Raw genomic sequence first — 20,635 nt, 5'->3', positions numbered from 1 at the left:
ATTGTTAGTATTTTATATGTGCTGTGTGGACTGGAGGTGATGTATGAATCCAGGAACAGTTAGACAGAAATCTGCAACTGAGGACGTTTCAGGAGCAAGCAGAGATCTATCTCCTGAGCAGTCGGACTGATGAAAAAGACCGCTGGGACTCAGTGGTGCAAATGGTTTAGGAAAAAGATATTTCCCCCTCTTTTCCTCCTCCTCTCCAGGTTAAACAAGCCCAAGACATAACTAAGCTACCTAAGAGAGCGAGCATATCAAAGTTGCGATTTCCCTGTGTGGATTAGTGAAAGAATAAAGAATCAATTAAACTGTAAATTTTGTGTAGAAATGTATGCATAGGTTATTAAATTACATCTGCTGAATACATAAGAGATAAACACAAATTATTGACTTGAAAAGGAACAATAAACCTTACTGTAATTCAGTGAATTATTGGTTTGCATCCAGAAAAGTTCCCCATCCCCCGAGCCTCAAAAGGGACTCTTGTGAATCAGCTCATCATAAATGAGTTGAACCATTATCTGGAATGAGGCCCACCCCAAGATTCTCAGGCACTATTGAAGGCTATTCAAGGACAGTAAGATAATTCTGGAGAAAATCATTTTAGAGGAGACAAATTCAGTACAGAATAGGATCTTCTACAGCATTCGCAAGAAACAGATGTTAATTCTCATATTTCTAGTCTTATGACTAATGGAGACAAAAGTGGGTGGAGAAACACCTGATTTCTAAATCTGTAGAGAACAATTAGCACATTGAACTGCAGGCAATGAAGCTCAGTGTGTTCATTATAACCTTCACCACAGGATAAAATCACTAGATGAAAACAATAGGGAGGGAACAAACTAAAAATAAAATGGTAATACAATGATGGATAAAATAGAATAGAAAACTTTTGACTGTGGAATTTTAGACTCTGGACATATGTCTCACAAAAACAAAAAACAAAGCTAAAGAAAGCAAATATTAGTAAATATACTACAGTAACAGCAAAACAGAGACAAAAGGAATCTGAACTGATCTCACAACTAAATCTAGGAACAGTAGTTTAAGACATGACTTTGATTCTGCCAAGTAGTTGTCAGATTGGGCTACTTCTCTCTGGGTATCCAAAAATTGACTTATATTCTTTTAGTTGCAAAGAAAGAAAGAAAGGAGCTTTGTCTGTAACAGAAGAAGGCTAGTACTTAAATCTTTGTCGATATTCCCACTTCAAGTTAGAACATTTTTACTGTTTTGACTGTTTTTAATATTTACATTCATAGCAACATTTTAATATCTCATGTGATACACCCAAAGAAGGTTAAACCCATAATTTCCCATTATCTTTAAGTCACTTTAAAACTTTAATCCTCAATGTGGTATTCATGGGGCTTCCTTCTATGTCTCATTTTGTTAAAAAAGAAAAAAAAGTTTGTTTTACTGATATTATTATTATTATTATGATTATCACTACTCTGTTGCTTTGCATGTACACTGAGAGCTTCTGTACTGGAGACAAATTCCTTGTGTGTCTAATAACACTTGACCAAATAGTCCTGTCCTGTCCTGTCCTGTCCTGTCCTGTCCAACTCAACTCAACTCAACTCAACTCAGCTCAGCTCAACTCAATTCCTTTTTTAAAGAAAGGAAACAAAATATTGATCTCCAAGTACATCTTTATTTCAGTAATGTTTCCAGGTATCACATGAGCCCCACAGACATTTTTAGAAAATAGAACTGATGGATGACAGCAGTATTTTGCTTGGATATGTGACACATCTATGCAGAAAAATACAAACATGACATGGATGGTAGTGGTTAAAAGAAAGCACTCTAGGAAATTAGAAGATTCGGGAGCATATCCTCACCAATTTTTGATTTAAAAAATAGCATCTCTGTAACTTCTCATTCTCAGCAAGGTGCTCTAGCTATTTAATGATAATATCCATGACATACTCCCAACATTGTAAATGTTTGAACCTTGCTTGAAAAGCATAAAGCCATATAAACAACACTTTATGGGGGAATTATATGCTTACTACAGCTTCATATGCATGTCCTGATAACTCATGTCAGGGAGGATTGTAAAAGAAAGAACAAGTCAATGTTCTTTCTAAACATAAGAAGAAAGTGCCTTATGCCTAGTTCATGTAGACATCACTGAGATGATAAATGTACTCCTGATTTGTACGATAAGTGACTGCAAATCAGTTCTTCCTATATGTATGTATGTATGTATGTATGTATGTATGTATGTATGTATGTATGTATATATGTGTGTGTGTGTATATATATATATATATATTTTCTCAGGTTTTCGCGGGTGTTTGTATGTAGGTCTTGGCACTTCCAATTTTACGTGGGAGAAAACCCGAATAACCAAAGACCTACATATATATATGAAGAATCTGTATACATCCAGCAGAATAAGTTGAAATTCTAAATAAAAATTTTATCCTTAGTCTGTATGTCCAGAGGGGATATAAAAGTCCTTTGATCTACATCTGAATCAAGTTGCCCTGACCTGCAATTCATGCATTCATGCATGGAATGGAATGCAGGTTTTATAATTGTACAAATTTTGCACTGTGGCAAACATATCAAAACTTGTGAAAAAAAAATACTATTTTAGACAAGCACACCTTTACCATGTATGCTGAATAATGTGATTCTGCTCTTTATAATCTCCACTTTAAAAAGTACAAAAATTGTGTGGAAGGGTCTGCTGAGTAAAAGGCTTGATATAGCTGTATGAATGTTTGAATTTCAAGAATTACAAATGCAATTCTTTTCATCTGAACAGGTGTCCAAAGGCATAGCAAGGTCTTATGGTACACCTATAGGTTCTAGATTAGATCACTGATTCAAGGGAGAAGCCAACTTTTCTCCAATGCCCATCATTCCACAAAAAGAAACATTTAAAATTTGTTTATCCTGCCTTTTTTTCATTTGTACAGAGAAGATCTCAGAGATAATTTGCTCACAGAGATGGGCTTGCACGCTTCATAATAAATGTATGTTTTAAAAGATATATTTTGCTAAGGTTATGTTTCCAATTGAGAATGTGTCAGGAACATATATATTTTTGTGATTTTTTTTTAACCTTCAGACTGAATAAATGACCAAGTTTGATAAAGTCTATCATGAATAGCTCGGAAGTTGCTGACAGGTTCAGCAAAATCTGCTTCCCACCGCTGAAAGAAGGGAATATCAGACTGGCAGATTTATTTCTCTTCTTGCTGACATCTACCAGGCTGGTGTGAGAAACAGCAGGGCTGCCAAAGGCCTTTTTATGTTGCCCTGTGCTTTGGTTCATAATCAGAGTTTTGTGGCGCTTTTGGCAGGTGATTATAATTAGAGCCTTACCTGCCCTTTCATCAGTGCTCTTTGTTTATGTGTAATTATGCTTTAGATTTTTCCAATGACATTTGCTATTTTACTGAGTGCTGTACGCCACCCAGAGTTGCTTCTTGTGAGTTGGGCAACCATATAAATATGAGTAATAAATAAAATATTGAGACACTCTGTAGTATGAAACTTGGGCTTGTTATGTAGTGTACAGATTTGTCTTTATAAGGATGCCCTTATAAGATGTTCAATCAAAGTTTTAAAGTTCCCCAAAAAACCAATATTCCATGTCATCGATGAAAATTCTCAGTTATCCAGGAAGAATTGTCTGGAAATTGAATCATGGCAACTGGACTTACTTTCTTGTTGGTTTGAGACATTTCACTGCTCAAGCAGCTTCTTCAGTCTGAATAAGTTTTAGTTTTAGGAGGAGGCACATTTCAACAACTCTCTGTCTACTTAGATTTTCCCTTAACTATCTTGTTCAGATTGAAGAAGCTGCTTGAATGGGCAGCAAAACATTTCAAACCAACAAGAAAATATCTCCAGTTGTCATGACTCAATTTTCAGGCAATAATCCATGTCCTTCACTCAACCTGCTCAGTGAGCTAGAATTTGACTGAATTTCTTTTGGAGCCCATATCACACTTTGCTGTCTCAGATTTTGGCTCAAACAAATCCTTTGGGGTGAGTCTCCAGTTCATCTGTTTCTAGCAATAGCTATGGCTCACAGAAACAGGATGATATATTCTTCTACAATTGGTTCAGGCTTGTTTTTTTTCTTCTATGCTAAAGTTTGCATTTGTGTTTGATTGGGCTGGGCTTCAATATTATTCTTCATATGCATTCCTTGCATTAGTTATAGTCTAATGTTTTTAGGGCCACAACTCTTGCTTTTCTCATTTTCCTAGATATTTGCTCTGATTCCCACTGATAACATGAGTCCAAATCCTGGGGGTGTGAACTTTCTGTTTCCATTTTCTGTTCTCTTGGGGTAAACAGTATCTCCTGAATAACTATCTGGTTTAATGATCAATAATTCTGGGATAACACAGATGATTTAGAATAGTGTTTCTGAAAGTAGTTTTTCTCTAGGACTTTAGTCTCCTAGGATTCTTTAGTAATGGCCATGCTGGTTGGGGAATTCTGGGAGTTGAAATTCACATATCTTAAAATTCCTGAAAGTTCAGAAACACTGATTAATAACATTTAGTATAGGTAATCCTTGATTTATGCCCACAATTGAGCTCAAAATGTATATTGCTAAGCAAGACAAGTTAAGTGAGTTTTGCCCCATTTATGACCTTTCTTGCCATTGTTCAGTGAATCTGGCTTCCCTATTGTCTTTTCAGGTCACAAGGTTGCAAAAGGTGATCAGGACATTACAACCATCATAAATATGAGCCAGTTGCCAAGCATCCCAATTTTGACCATGGGGGAATGCTGCAATGGTTGTAAGCGTGAAAAATGGCCATAAGTCGTTTTTTTACAGTTCTGTTGTAGCTTCAAATGGTCATTAAATGAATGGTTGTAAGTTGACGTATACCTGTAATGTACTGTCAAAGCAGTTGAGTCAATCACACCAATTAGTCACCTTTTAATTCTGTTCTTATACCAAATTCTCAACTTTTTTGTGGTGGCTAAATATCAGTTTAATCTTTTTATTAGAAGCTGTAGAAATGGTTGTTCAATACTCAATAGTTTTTGGAGACTGAGTAACTTGAGATAGTTTGTCTTCTTAAAATTCAGAATCCAGTGTTCAGATGAGAGGATAGCCTGTGCACATTCTGACTTTATAAAAACGAAGCACATTGTTTTCTTCTTCTTTACTGTGGAATGAACAATTATAATGCTGTCATTCTCTTTCATTTCCTTGTCCTTGTCCTTTTCCTTTCTAAATCTATATATTTTACAAAATCTATATATTTCTGTCCACCAAAAATGTTGGTGGACAGAAATTAATATTTTTTTCATTTCTATGGAATGTTTTTCTATTTGTCATTTGGTGAACTCTAAACATAGTACAGTATGTGTAGGTGAGACATTGGCTACATAATTCTATCAGGATGCCTTTGAATTATTGCATTTTGAGTACAAGAGTTGGAGTGAAGTTGCAATTAAGGTGATGGAATATGGCTTGGGAAACCCCAACTGAAATCTATCCTCAACCATGGAAACTCAATGGTAATTTTAGTTTCATTTTCACTTAGTTCAGTCAAACTCAAACGCGTGTATCTGATTTTTTAAAAATATAAACGATGCTGCACTTCAATGGTTAGATGACCTAAATATTGGTATTTGAACATAGATCTTTTTAACATTGATATTTTATTATGTACTACTAATCTAGATGAAATGTTAATAAATATTGCTAGTCCATGTATATATTTAGCCATATGATAACTAAATAAATTGTAATAATAAAATGAAAGGAAAATCTCCATTCAGGAAAGATAATGAATATAACAAAGTAATGAACAATAGCATGGATAAACAATTCCTCATGTCCATCTTGTAGTCTTTCTATATGTATTTCATTAGCTACAATGGGATCCATCAAGTCCTTTCTAATGCTTTTATGATAAAGAGTCCAATAACTGCCTGTAAATTCTTGTCAGAAGCATCAACACCTAAGATTTTAAGATATTCTCCAGGATTTAACTTTCAGGGCTTGATACTGTAAACAAAGTTATTTTCTGTTTTCTGTCCCTGCCCTACCAAATAACTCCTCATAACAGATTAAGAAAGAAGATTGGGGGAATTTCAGACATTGATCCATACCAAGACACAAAAGTATTTATGAAATATACTTATGCATCTTCCCTAAAACCTCAGTCCCCAAAACTATGTGAATTTGAAAGTAGATCTTAGATTAATTCATGCTTAGAAGGTTGAAAGTAACAAGTAGCAAGACAAGTTACTAAACGTTATACCATGAATTGATTGTCCTTCTGTTTTAGAATCCTTCCTCATTTTTGTTATAGTTTAATTTCTGTAAATTTCCAAGTTTAATTCAGCTTTCTCATTTAAGCCTAGAGAGTAAGAACCTGGAATCCCTAGGGGCTGAAAGAGAATACAATACCATTATACAAGAAACTATTTTATTTTCAAAATGTATTTAAAATGGCAGTCCTGGCTACATGAACCCTGCTTCCCTACATAATGAAAAGAAGCAGTAATGAAAGGAATGGAAATATGTGCTAAGGTATTATTGGGTCATTTAAAAACATAGCTGTCATTGCTATTCTTGAACTTGTGAATATATCTCAAATTGTATTCTCAGATTTGTCATCTTACTGCCTTGTGCTGAATCTGAGCTTGTTGGCTTGATGACACGATTCGCATCTTCATGAAGACTGCCAAACCAGTCTTTTAGACGGGATGCAAGATTTCGCAGTTCCTTGTCTGTGCAAGCTGCAAAAAGAATGACAGCAATTACATGACAGATAACATCATAAACATAGCCTCATCAAAGATTATTTTTGTTTACTTCCTGAAGAATAAACTTTGATTCCAAGGCCACTGCATTTCAACCAGAAATTGTATAGCAGGTCAAAGGGTAAAAGCGCATCAAGAACACACAAAGCAGCAACACAAGATTTATTATTATGCTTGAATTTTGGCTAAATGGGAGACCTAATTTATGATGTACAATCTGAACACAAATCCATCTTCTGTTGCTTCTCAGTGATGTGTGGGATTTTTCTATTTTGTTTTTTTGGTAATAGGTATCACCTTTTAGATCTTCCAAGAAAGAACATCAATCAAACAGCAGTAGGGAAAAATAGCACTGCTATTAGAACAAGACCCTGGATATAATTTATAACCTTGTTTGGTTTAGTTTAAAGTTATTGCCATGCCAGTAGGAAATCTTTTAATGTAAGGTTTCATGTTTTCCAGTTCCATGGCATTTTTAAATCCCTTCTCTATTGTTAAAGTTTATTTAAACATGTAGCAGGCACTAAAGCATTTCAAATCTAAGACATTATAAATAAAGAGGTAGAAAAGTACACAAAAGCATACACACACTGTTGTGTGTAAGTGTCTGTATGCATTTGTAATCTTTAATACTGAAACATTAAATAATTCTGTCGAGAATAAAATTTGTATAGATGGAAGTAATTCATTAGAAAGTGTGTTGTTGGTGTAATTAAAAAAGAGAACAAGCATGAACAAAGCAACCTTAAATTAAATCATTCTTCATGTGATGTTAATTTTTCATCCAGCGCTGAGAAGCTAAACTTTAGTTTTCCAGCCAGCATTGTTAAAGCAAAAATAGCAATTTACAACAGAAATTAAATTAATGTCTTATATTGCACCATTTTATACATCTTGGGAAAAATAAACAATAAGTTTATACTAACATCAATTATTAAATATTGTTTCTTAATCCTTCCAGTTTCCTTAAGATCAGTCAACATTAAGAACCAGCAGTTATAGAACATGTACTGATCTGACCATAATCCCTACAATGTAATCAACACATTAAAATAAAATAATTCTAAGGAGGCGTTCTATAATAAACTTTATAGTGAGTTCTGGATTTCCAAAATAAAAGGAATTTAAAAGGATTTTTACAACACAAAGAATTCCTGCTAGGTGACAGTACCAACTTGCCCTTGAAAAACTAATAAGTTGAGTAGATATTGGATGGGAGACCAACCTGGAAATTGAAAACTGTAACCAAGACCGGAAATTGGAGTGGGGGAATCCTAAAAGGCAAACTATTTCAATATTGTTTCCAAGAAAATTACATAGAATTTACCTTAACAGTTTACCATTTTATTCTAGATTTACATAATACTGAATAAGACTCTTTTGATTCTAGGATACAAACTATTCTTCAAACAGTGTTTATTTCAGGTGTAATAAATATTAGTTTAAGACAAAAACTGAAAACTGAGTTCTTAAACTCATATTAATTTTTTAAAAAGCCTGAATTTACATAATTTGAATTTCTGGTTGATTTTTCTTTCAAATATATTTCACAGAAATAACAGACACTGAAATAGCACAGAAACAGTAAACACTAAATTCCCAATCAGGGGTCAAGTGTCTGTTTAATCCTGTAGTCCTCAATGTTCCCATTTCTTGAACACATATTTTATTGATGCCTTAAAACTTGGATGATCAAGAAAGGAGAGAGAAAAGGATCAATGATCAGAATTTTATTCCCTTTTTAAGTTCAAATTTCAAAAGGTAAGCTTTAAATAACAGGTTTGTGATGTCAATATGAATAACTAAACACCAGGGAGAAACTGCATCAGCTAGATGAAAATTTACTCAGTTAACTTGTACTACTAAATGTCTTTTGAATTTTGAATACGATGAATTCATGCATTTTAAATGAAACACATGAAAGCAACTTGGTGCATCTGAATCCCTTCCATACTTTTGCTTATAATTTTGGTTTATCATTTGCTTGGTCCTAGTTTCTTTAATTAATTAGGAAAGTATGCATGTATGTATACTCAAATAACTAATTCTTAGCTACATACAGCCTGAAGTAATAGGACAAATGTAAGTGTATGAAACAGGAATTAAGACTGTAGATTTAATAATTATATTAATTACAGGTATTCTGCCAAGCAATAATAAAGGAAATGCTGTCATGTTAAATTCTTGGATTTTTCAGAATAGGATGACAATTACACTGTTTTATTTGGTGACAGTCTTTTATAATAATTATCCCTCTGCAATCTCTTAATGGTTTTACTATTTTTTCATGATATCTAGATAAATGTATCTACTATTCATTTCTGTTATGTATGTTTATTGGGAAATATATAATTTTTTGTTATAAATTTCTGCTAAGCGATTAGTGGCCAGCAGAATCCATTATTTATGAGAAAGGACAGAAAAGATGTTCCAGCTTTTCATTATCTTTAGTGATAGAATTCACATATTCAAGCCATTTTATTATTCTTCACATGAGTTCATTCAAAAAATTAAGTAACATTATTCAAATACAAAAGAAGATTTTCCTCCATGCTTCACACAGTAATCCATGAATTAATGGACATGCTTCACATAATAACTTACAATGTAATATCTCCGTTCACTGCATATTCTAATATAGTCCCTGAACTATCTCTATACAGCCCAAGGAATGTCATTGTGTTGTACAAAGCTAGGAAATTGGATTTTTATTTAGTGCAAGACACTTTTAAAAATAGTTTAAAAACTGAGCAAGAAGGAGAGATAGCATAGTAAAGGGCAGAAGTAGTAGTCACAAGGATTATATATCAAAATCAAAATCAAAATCAAATTCAATTGCATGAGCCAATATAATTAAAAGATTGTATCAGAACATCCGGAAAAAGGGACTTTTATGTAGGAACCCAAAGAACAATCTTAGCAGCCAAACAGCAATCATGGCAGCCATACAATGTGTGTGTATGTGTGTATGGCATATACACACACACACACATAAATCCACATATAAAAAGAGAGAGAGAGAGAGACATACATGCACTTGATGGAATCCCAATCAGCTAGTGTCTACAATAATTCTGTTCTGCATTCAGTTTGCAAAATATCCTTACAAGATTTGTAATGAGCTACAAGATTTGTAATTTACTCTCTACTCAATGCACTGTCTGGACTGCACAGGATAAGTGATAAGTGATCATCAGCATTAACTGGTGATGTTCGGACTTCTGATTTAAACACCTCTAACGAACACATCTGTATAGGCACTAAGTTTTGTTGTTTCAGGAACATTTCTTTCTCATTCTTAACCAAAAAAGCAATTTTCAGAAAATGATTCCGGCACTTTCAATAAGTATAGTTTCATTTGTTTCATCGGTCAGCTTTTACCCTTCAGATTATTTAAAAGAATATAATTGTATCTCTCTTAATTTTAAGACACATTTATTCAAAACTGATTGCAATGATTTATAATGCAAATTGTGGTCCTATTTGTGGGCATAAACCATGGACTACTTATGTTCGCTTTTCAGCAACAACCCTGCGCTATTATTTCATTTTTAGACAGTTGATATTAAGGCGCTGGAACCATATATACACAAACCAGAATTTTTTTCATACTAAACTTGGTCCTTTGACTTCTTGTACCTAAATGTATATACAACTTTATATTAATTTGTAGGCACCTCATCATCCACTTTAGTACAGTACTCCAATTTTCCAAGATAATCTTTGAACTATCACTTCTGAATGGGAAACCTTGTACTCTACGTATACTCTGTATGCTGTGTACAATATGAATCACTGGACGGCCCAGTACACACCTTGGATAATTTATTCTTTTATCCAAGACATTGGTACAAGTGTTTAACTATTATAGACTTTAGGACAAACTGCTCTTTCTTTACAGCTACCACATCTGCTTAAGAGGGGGGGAATTCCATCTCTGTATATTAAATGATAGGTATGCTGCCTTTGGGAAGTAAACTCATGCCTTTGATTAAAAGGCCAGAGTGGTTTCCAGAAATAATAATTTAGAAACATGGGGAATAAAGCTTCTTTGAAAGTATTTTTCAAGAAAAGATAAGGATTATTCATTATTCATTCCCTTTCTTATTAGAAATTATACAACTTTATATTTTATTTATTATATTCTACTCTTTTTTCAACAATAGAAATAAAAGACCTTAATTAAAGCATTATCTACGGACACCAAATCTTCTTTCCAAAGAACTGATAATGAAAAACTATTTTTCCATCCTCCATTACTTTATTTAACAGATTAAATAAGTATAGCAAGCCCTCCAGGGATGGGTTCTACTCAGCGGTGGAATTCAAGTAATTTAACAACCGGTTCTCTGGCCTAATGATTTCTTCCAACAACCAGTTTGCCAAACTGCTCAGAAAGTTAACAACCGGTTCTCCCGAAGTGGTGCGAACTGGCTGAATCCCACCACTGGTTCTACTTACCTTTACTACCGGTTCTCAATGGGGCCGCGCGCACTCGCTCGCTTCACATCTTTGTTGCTATTCTCTGCACTCTTTCCAGAGTCTCAACATCTTTTTTATATTATGGTGACCAAAATTGGATGCAGTATTCCAAGTCTGGTTTTACCAAGGCATTATAAAGCAGTTCACTACTAACACATTACATGACCTTGATTCTATCCCTTTGTTAATGCAGTTTAGGATTGCATTGGCTTTTTTGGCAGCTTCAGCACATTGCTGGCTCCTATTTATATAGTTATCTACTAGGACTCCTAGATCCCTCTCATAGATGGTATTGAGCCAGGTTCCACCAATTCTATACCTGTACATTTGGTTTTTCTTCCTAAGTGTAAAAATGCTACTTTTCTCACCATTTAATTTCATTTTATTAGATAGAACCCACTATTCATGTCTGTCAAGATCTTTCTGGAACTTGAGTCTATATCTTGCCAGGTTGGCATTGTCTGCAAATTTGATGAGTTCCCCTTCTATTCCTTCATCTAAATTGTTTATGAAACTATTGAAGAGTACTGGGCCTCAGACAGAACCTTGGGGTATCCCAGTTGGCAACTGCACAATTCTAGAGGAAAAAGATGTAATTGTTTTCAGATGATGCTGAAAGTTTGTACCCCTTAGTGCTGCAAAGCACTTTTTAAAAAAACTGAATCTAAAGTGGTGCCTCCTCCTACTTATCAAAATACCTATATTATCTTTTGGTGCTTAAAAGAAATTGAAATTATAGTTTCTAGCTTTGCTTTCATTGAACATTTACAACTACAGAACAATTAATGGAACATAAGGGAAAAAAACAAAAGACATTATTCTGCTGCTTTAATTTAATGCTACAATTTGAGTCTGATGACAATTGAAGTTTCAGTAGATAGTCAGAACTAAGCTACGGCTGCAGAGATGCCAATAAATTGTCCATATCTTTTTGAATAATATTTATGTAATTGTATAAATATTTATTGGTAGATCTGCCTCTCAGCAAAAAACTACCATTATTCATTTAGTGAAATTAAAAGCATGACTTGTATCCTTAGGCACGGTATGTTTCTGGTTCTTGAAAATAGCTTAGAAGGCCAAATGAGCGGTATCAAATCTGTTAAAACTGCCTGCCAGGTTCTGTATGCTTATCTCCTTACCTGCATACTCAGTTTTCTTTTGGAAAGCTCAAGGCTCTTTGGCACACATATTAAATATTATAATGAAAAGTTGAAAGTTTGGAGAATTCAGATTGTTTTTCTCCATGCTGAACTGTTCATTAGTCTAAAGGAGAAAGTATGATAATCCAAGCTATCTCAGCATGTATTTTAATTATAATAATGAGGAATATTCGAGCAATCTGATTCTGAGATCCAGATGAAATTCAGATGACTTTAAACGATATGTTCCACGTGTATAAGAAAAGGACTGCAAATCAATGCTGTAATGTGTACCTAATTCAGAGACAGTGTATTTTTGCTATGTTATAGATCAGTGATGGTGAACCTTTTTGGCACCGGGTGCTGAAAAGGGAGTGCGCGTGCGCTCGTCTAGATCACAACCTGGAAAAGGAGATGCCCAGGGCGCATGTACTTTCTCTAAAATGAACTTTTGGTTTCCAGAGCGTGCATGCGCACCGGCCAGCTAGTATTCCAAGTTTCTGGCGTGCATGATCACACCGGAAAACAGAAGACCAACTCTTCCAGTTTCCGGTACTGCCACATGCATGAAATCAAGCTGATTGTCATGCGTGCATGTCCAGAAACCCAGAAGAGGAATGGGTGACATCGTGCATGCCAGGCAATATGGCTCTGTGTGCCACTTCAGGCATGCATGCTATAGGTTCGCCATCACGGTGATAGATTAATGTGGTTGAAGGAAATGTTCTTTCAAACAGAGGCCCTTCTTTTCATAAAGGCTGGTAGTACTTCTTTTGAGAGACCCTGATGGCTTCAACTCTGATAACATTCAGGACTCTAATGAAGATATGGAGGTTCTCTCAGGACTTATTTATTTATTGTATTGGTTTGATTTATATGCCGCCCTTTTCTGGAGACTCAGGGCAGCTTACAATGCGTTAAGCAATAGCCTTCATACTTTTGTATATACCTGCTTAGTAGGGCTTTCACCCCCCCACCCAAGCAGTGTTCTTTTTTTTTTTTTAATACAAAGTCAGCTTATTGCCCCCACAAACCGGGTCCTCATTTTACCTACCTTGAAAGGATGGAAGGCTGAGTCAACCTTGAGTCTGGTGAGATTTGAACTTGCAGTAATTGCAGGCAGCTGGTGTTACTTAACAGTGCTTTAGTCTGCTGCCCCACCAAGGCTCTTGACTTGGAGCAGGTTGAAGGCAGAGCCCCTGTTGAAGGGATTTTTTTTTGGTATATATTTTGTATATATGTAAATATTCATCTATAGTCTTCCGGCTATAGATGAATATTTAAAAATAATGAGAATGAGAAGACTGACATTGTTTTAAATTTTTGCAAATATCATCAATGTGTGGCAACTAATTTTGATTTTGCAGAGTGCTGAAAGGGTCTTGAGGGTCCCCCAGGAGTCTTCAGACCATACTTTGAAAGATGCTGTCTTAGACCAAATACACAGATCTGAAGCTTATATAAAAACTTAACTTTTAAAGAAGCAAAGTGCTGGATGAAACAGCACGAAGATTGAGGGCTCAACTTTCAGAGTTGCATAGTTAGAAAGAACAGCAGTTTATTCTTTTTACATAATTCATGTCAGAAACTTTCAGTTAATTAATGCTGTGAGAACTTTGAAAAGATATAGCAATTTAATTTACTCAAATATCCCAAAATTTGAATGCTAATCCCAGGCTTACATCAACTATTGTAATATACTGGGCAGGCAGATTTATTTCTGTATATTATGCTACCTGCAAAGGTAGCAGATGTTCTATTCCCCTGAGATAGTCTTACTTTCTACAGCTGCAGTCCTACATTAGTGTTGCTTATGTTAGTGTGCAATGCATTTGTGGGAATTTTCTGCCTACAATTTTAAGAAAGGTAGAAAATGCACTGTTGTGGGAAAATGTAGGATTGTTGCAAAGAACTGTTCTGCCTGTTATTTTGGCAGGACTCCTGTGTCTTTAGTAATTTAAGGAGTGACTTTAGGGTTCTTCTTCTTTTTTCCCACAGATTAAGAAATATTTTACATGTCTGTGAGCAAACATATAAGATATGAGGGTACCAGACATTTTAGGGCAGACTGTCTATTCCATTCACCTCTAAACAAAATAGAGATAGAATATTCCTCTGTATTTGTTCTATGTTAAAATATAAACCCAAAGTAATTAGAAAAAAAGCAAGATAATAGTAAGAAACCCTGATATGTCTAAACTAAAAAAACAACGTCCAGTAAAAAAGTAATTACCACTCAACTCCCCTTCCCTTAATTTCTGTTGTTGCCCCATTTATTTTGCTTGTAGAAAGCTTGCACAGAGAAACTCAGTGCAGAAGTTGGCAGGAAGTTGCAAGTTCAAGGCTTCCCTCCCTCCCTCCTTCCCTCACTCACTTGCTTGTTTGCAACAAATTGCAAAATGGTGGTCATGGTGCAGAAACTGATTAAGAGTGTGTACATTTTATTTTCCAAGAAATAGACACATTATGATTGTGCAAACATTTTTGTGAAAGTATAAACCTAATGTTCAAAAAACAAAAACATTGTTCTGCCCCAGTTCCGGATCCCAAGGAGTGTGACACACACCAAGCTCCAAAAACTCCATTTATTACAAACAGACCCCTTTCAAAATGCAGGCTTTCAGTGCAAATGTCCTTATCAGCCTGCTATAAAGTAGAAAGAATAAACAATGTCCAACAAAGGTTGGCAACAAGCCCAGAAACCAAGATGTGATAAGAAACTCACTCTCCAAAATGCTCTGCATAATAATTAAACGTTGTTTCCAGCAACAATTGCTAACTGCGTGCGACTTAAATAGGCTAAGAGTGTGGCCAATTAGTCCCAAACCTTACTCTCAAGGAGTCCTCCTCCTCCTGAGTAGCCACTCCTGCCTTTTGGCAGCCCTGCGTGCTTGAGAGGGCTCCTCCACTTCATTCTCTGCACTTGAAGGAGCCTCTGGAGATTCTGAAGGCCCTGGCTGAGTCTCTGCCTCTGGCACCACATCCTCTTCAGCCTCCTCGCTGTCCGACGCGAGTGCCGGCTGCACAGGTTGCTGGCGCGACAACACACCAGCCTCCTCATCGTCAGGATCAGCCACAAGCCGCGCAGGCCGCTGGCGGGCCACAACAAACATGATTGTGTAAAGCTTACAGTTTTTATATTATTATCATCTCTTTTATTCATTAAACATGAAACTCAGTCAACTGAACATTTAAAAATGTGTCACAAATACCCTTGACTGATGCTAATGGTTGATACGGGTTGCTGTTAGCGTCCTAGGGATCAACCAAGTATCTTCTTAAAATATATGATGTTCTGAGTAGCACAGTTTTTTGCAGTTCCACTGGTGTTATTGCAGGAAGCTGCAATTTCTCGTGTGTTTTGTAAAATTTCTGGACATGGTACTAAGTGTCCCGATGACAATGGGTATCACTGTTACATGTTTCATCCATAGCCATGTAGTTTCGATGGCCAGGATTGTTGTTGTTGTTGTTGTTGTTGTTGTTGTTGTTATCCATTATTTTATTAGTGAATCGTTATACTAAGCAATGGCTAACAAAATAGAGTAAAGAAGACAAATCATCTTCTTTCTGCATAACTGGGTGGTGGTGGGGATATCAGAATTTGGTTTCCACTGATAAGATGCTTTTTTAGAAGTATGGTATATGTCTTATTTTAAAAGTAACATGTATTTATCCTCAATTCTTTCATCTCTGAAATGGAAAAATTGTTGACAATAGCAGAAGTTCTTAATCCCCTCTTTTTAAAGTTACTATTTCAAAGTTATCAAAGTGATACAAATCCATAACTACCAATAGGGACTTCTTGATATAGTATCATACTTCTTATTTTTTTTATAAGTGCAACCCTATGCATACCTATTTGGAAGTAAGACTCACTAAAGTGAAGGAGACTGACTTTCAGGTAAATTTACATAGGACTGCAGCTTCAGTGCAGGAGTGCAGAAAATCATTTTCTGCTGTTTTTCATTGAATGCAGTTAATGAAGTATTCTGGTGCTGTTTAAGAAGGATGAAATTGAAGAACATAACACAGGCAACTCCACTCAAATGCATTTGACATCTGAAATTAATTAAATCCCTGCTGGTTATTGTTTTTGTTTTAATTTTTTTTTTAAAAAAATGATATGTTTTCATAATTTCTTCCCTTTATTACACACCCTGGGGAAACAGAAGTAAGGCCCCTTGTGAAAATCCTTAGTATGAAAGAACACAAATAAGAAATTATTAACTACTTGCACAGATTCGAGTGATTTATTTTAAACTGAGCTGTTTACTGAATGTAATCCTGTGCAAGGCATTATGAAGCTTTACTCATGAGCTAGCTAGGTTGGCTTTCAAGACATCTCACAACTGTAAGGTGCATGTAATCTGTTTGTTTTGTAAGAAGTCTTTCTGCTGTGCAGACAATATTTAAAAGGGAGAAACTGCAAGACAATACCCGTATCAGACACTGAAAAACTACTTTGTCTCTTCTACCAGGATGAAAAGATTGATATGCTTAATTTGGCTGAAAAAATGGCTTTTTCCAGAACCTATTGTAGGAAATGATGAGAAAAATTTGATTAACTGGAAGATGACAGTAGAGACCTTGATGCTGTCTGATTTGGTTGTTGACTTGCAGATGTTTCATTATTCAACAAGATAACATCATCATTGCTTGCCACCAGTAGCCACTGATGGTATTACTAGTTTAGTAATGATACATCTGTAACCCAACAACCAAGTCAGACAGCATCAAGGACACTATGGTCCAATCCAGGGGTGAAATGCTCCCAGTTCGGACCGGATCACCTGATCCGGTAGCGATGGAGGCGGGTGGTTCGGAGAACCGGTAGCAAAAATCCCTGCCCCCTCCCCCATGCCCAGCTGAGCTGCACAATCATCAGAGGCTTTTTTTTACTTTTAAAAGCATTTTTTCTACAACCTCTTCGGCCAAAAAAATGATTTTAAAAGAAAAAAAAAGCCTCTGATGATCACGCCACTCAGCTGGGATTGTCAAAGGCTTTTAAAAGAAAAAAAACTTTTTTTTCTTTTAAATGCCTTTGACAATCCCAGCTGAGTTGCCTGATCATCAGAGGCATTTTTTTCTTTTAAATGCCTCTGATGATCCAAGCTGAGTTACCTGATCAGCAGAAGTTTTTTAAAAAGCCTCTGACGATCAGGCAACTCAGCTGGGATCGTCAGAGCCTTTTGAAAGCATTTTTTTACAACCTCTTCGCCAAAGAGGTTGTAGAAAAAAATGGTTTTAAAAGTAAAAAAAAAAAAAAATGGTCAAGTCCATCCAGTCACATTATTATTATTATTATTATTATTATTATTATTATTATTATTTATTAGATTTCTATACCGCCCTACTCCCGAAGGACTCAGGGCGGTGCACAGCCAAACAATAAAAACACATACAATACAAAATTTAAAAAATAGAATAAAATCAAATTAAATAATTTTGGCCCCGACAAATTTAAAACCCCAAACTTTTAAAACCAATTTAAAATTGAATATATAAATACTAAAAAATATTTAAAATTTTAAAAATCTTTTATAAAAGAGGGGGAAAATTAGGCCAGGCCGGCCTGGTGAAATAGTAAGGTCTTTAAGGCGCGGCGGAAGGTGCGCAGATCCGGGATCCTCCGTATCTCTGGGGGGAGCTCGTTCCAGATAGTAGGTGCCCCCACAGAGAAGGCTCTCCCCCTGGGGGCCGCCAGTCGGCATTGTTTGGCTGACGGCACCCGGAGGAGCCCCTCTCTATGGGAGCGTACCGGCCGGTGGGAGGCTATTGGTGGTAGTAGGCGGTCCCGCAAGTACCCGGGTCCTAAGCCATGGAGCGCTTTAAAGGTGGTAACCAAAACCTTGAAGCGCACCCGGAAGACCACCGGGAGCCAGTGCAGCTCGCGCAGGAGAGGTGTTACATGGGAACGCCATGTCGCTCCCATTACCACCCGCCCACCAAGCCATGCCCACAGAACCAGTAGTAACAAATTTTAGATTTCACCACTGGTCCAATCCTGACATACATATATTCTCTTCTGTTAGAAGATGACTAACACTACTTTTGAAAGCTAGTACAAAATTCAATAAAAATAATTAAAACAGTTCTTTCCCCCCTCAGGTCTATTATAATCAGTACCCCCAGGCAGTCTATAAAGTGAGACTTCTGGTGAATATTTTTCCCCTTGGCCCTCCTTATAAGGCAATTAGGTTTCCCAATTGCTGTTGAAGATGTTCCTAATTGCTCATCTTTTTGAATCATCAGGAGTTTCTTACTTTAGTACTTCGGACTGAAGACTATTCAAACTCTTTCACTGCAGGAAAGTGCCATTATTGCCATATGAGCATCAGTTAGGAAAAGCTCTATGTAACTATTGTGGAAGCCTGGTAGAACAGGTAGAATCTGTGGTGAAATGACCTACCCATGAGAAACAACATCTGCATGTTATTCCTATTAAGGCTTGTTTTTCATCCTGTCCATCAGTGTCATCGATGTGAATTTTATAGATGGAGAACAGTCAGCTCTTATCCAAACAGGGAAGTTCATCTCAAATGCTTGAGGAAACCTCAAAACCTTTACGTTTTCACATATGTAGACTTTTCCAAACTGCCACTGTATGAAAATCAGCATACTGTAGATATTGTCAGCATATACTGTCATACCCTGAATAACGAGATTCTTATTGCACTTTGGCTATACCATATGTATTAAAATTAAAATTCTTCTTGGTGCATCTAACACTTGGATGATACAAAATGGAGGATTATATCATGACTTTAAGAGAAAGCTAAATAATCTATCTGATAAATGGAAGAATTTCAAACTAACCAACATTCTTTTTTTGGCAATAATGCTACCACTAATTTTATTCCATTTTAGGTCTCAACCAGGTGACATATTTTGGCTTATATAATCTACAAGGCTTGTAGATAATGTGTTGTATATTTTGTTGTTGTTGTAATGTTTATATAATGTCTTTTACTTCTGCTTGTCATCTTAAATGCAATAAACAATAAACAAACTGAGTTTTTCCTGGAAAACAAATGAATTGAGCATCCCTTTTAACACGGATAGTTTATTCATCTTGTTCCCTTTGATAACTTGCCTCTACCCTATTAGATTAAACAAGAATTCAATTGTATTCTGTAGTATTCAGAAGAAATGCCCCCCCCAAAAGTATTTGTGTGCACTTCCAAACCGGTAGGGAAGGTAAGTAGATTTCACCCCTGATTTAAACCGGTTTAACAGTGGTGAAATAATTTATCTTTACCTAATAGTGATAAAATAATTTACAGATTGATAATATATAAACAAAATTCTTTGAAATGTGAAAAAAAAAGATATTTTACAGGGAAAAATGGGGTTTTAATGTTCATATTAAACATTAATATGTTTTGGGAATTTAAAATAAAATAAAAAACCCCAAAATGTCATTTAAATGATTTCACTATAAATTTTGCCTCATTGCATGATTTTCCACAGCCTGTCCACTAAAGGCTTGGCACTAAGTTCTGTGACGATTGGAAAACTGAGGTGATTCATTTGGACTGTATGGTATTTCCCTAATTTTTCAAAAAGACTCTTTGCAGAACTGACATAAATCTAATTCGTTCTGGTTGCAGCAAGAGGAAAATGTCACCTGCAAGTCAGCATTACATGCCTATGAATATCATTTTTCTCCTCCATTAATGTATGTTTTTGTATGCCCAACTGATTTTGGTTTTAAATAATGTGTGTCCTCTGGGCCTTATCTCTATGTTTCTCACTGAACGTTATCATGTCTTCTACCATGAGGGCTTCATTAAAGTAGAATGCTGTCATGCAGGGAATTAGCCTCAACTGTGAAAAACAGAGTGGCTTCAAAAGGAAAATTAGGTATCCTGGAGCACCAAGGATTGCTTGTATTCAGAGATGTCCCAGAGGATCATTTCTGCAATTTTCAGAAAACTTAAAAGAAAGGTAATGACTGTGCAAATATGGAAAAACCCAGTTCCCCAGTGCGTGGCAGTGGAAAAAAGTTCATAGAAAGAACAAAGCATCTTTCTATCCTGCTGGGTTGGCTAAATTGAAATGAACAAAACATGCTGGCTAGGTACTTTAAAGAATAATTTTTAAGTAAGTGAAATTCTGATTTATTTAATAATCAAGGCAGAACAGGCAAACTATGCTAAGAAGTTTGCATTCAAATCAAGGTGCATTCAAAGAAGATAGAAGGACTGCTGGTTCAGGCTGTCAACTTTTAATGCATA

General features: G+C 35.7%; 1 protein-coding gene across 2 annotated transcripts in view; it reads right to left on the bottom strand.

The window, feature by feature from the left end:
- SPOCK1 (SPARC (osteonectin), cwcv and kazal like domains proteoglycan 1) overlaps positions 1-20,635 on the bottom strand; it is a 524,574-nt gene that overhangs the window by 34,947 nt on the left and 468,992 nt on the right. For both annotated transcript variants that reach the window (XM_060688539.2, XM_034403471.3), the window contains one exon: positions 6,631-6,747. In XM_060688539.2, coding sequence (XP_060544522.1) covers positions 6,631-6,747 — 117 coding nt within the window. The remainder of the gene's footprint in view (positions 1-6,630; positions 6,748-20,635) is intronic.

Source organism: Pantherophis guttatus, chromosome 2 (assembly GCF_059756535.1).
Source record: "Pantherophis guttatus breed Tessera chromosome 2, ASM5975653v1, whole genome shotgun sequence".
NCBI lineage: Eukaryota > Metazoa > Chordata > Lepidosauria > Squamata > Colubridae > Pantherophis > Pantherophis guttatus.
This window is presented reverse-complemented; position numbering and strand designations above follow the sequence as displayed.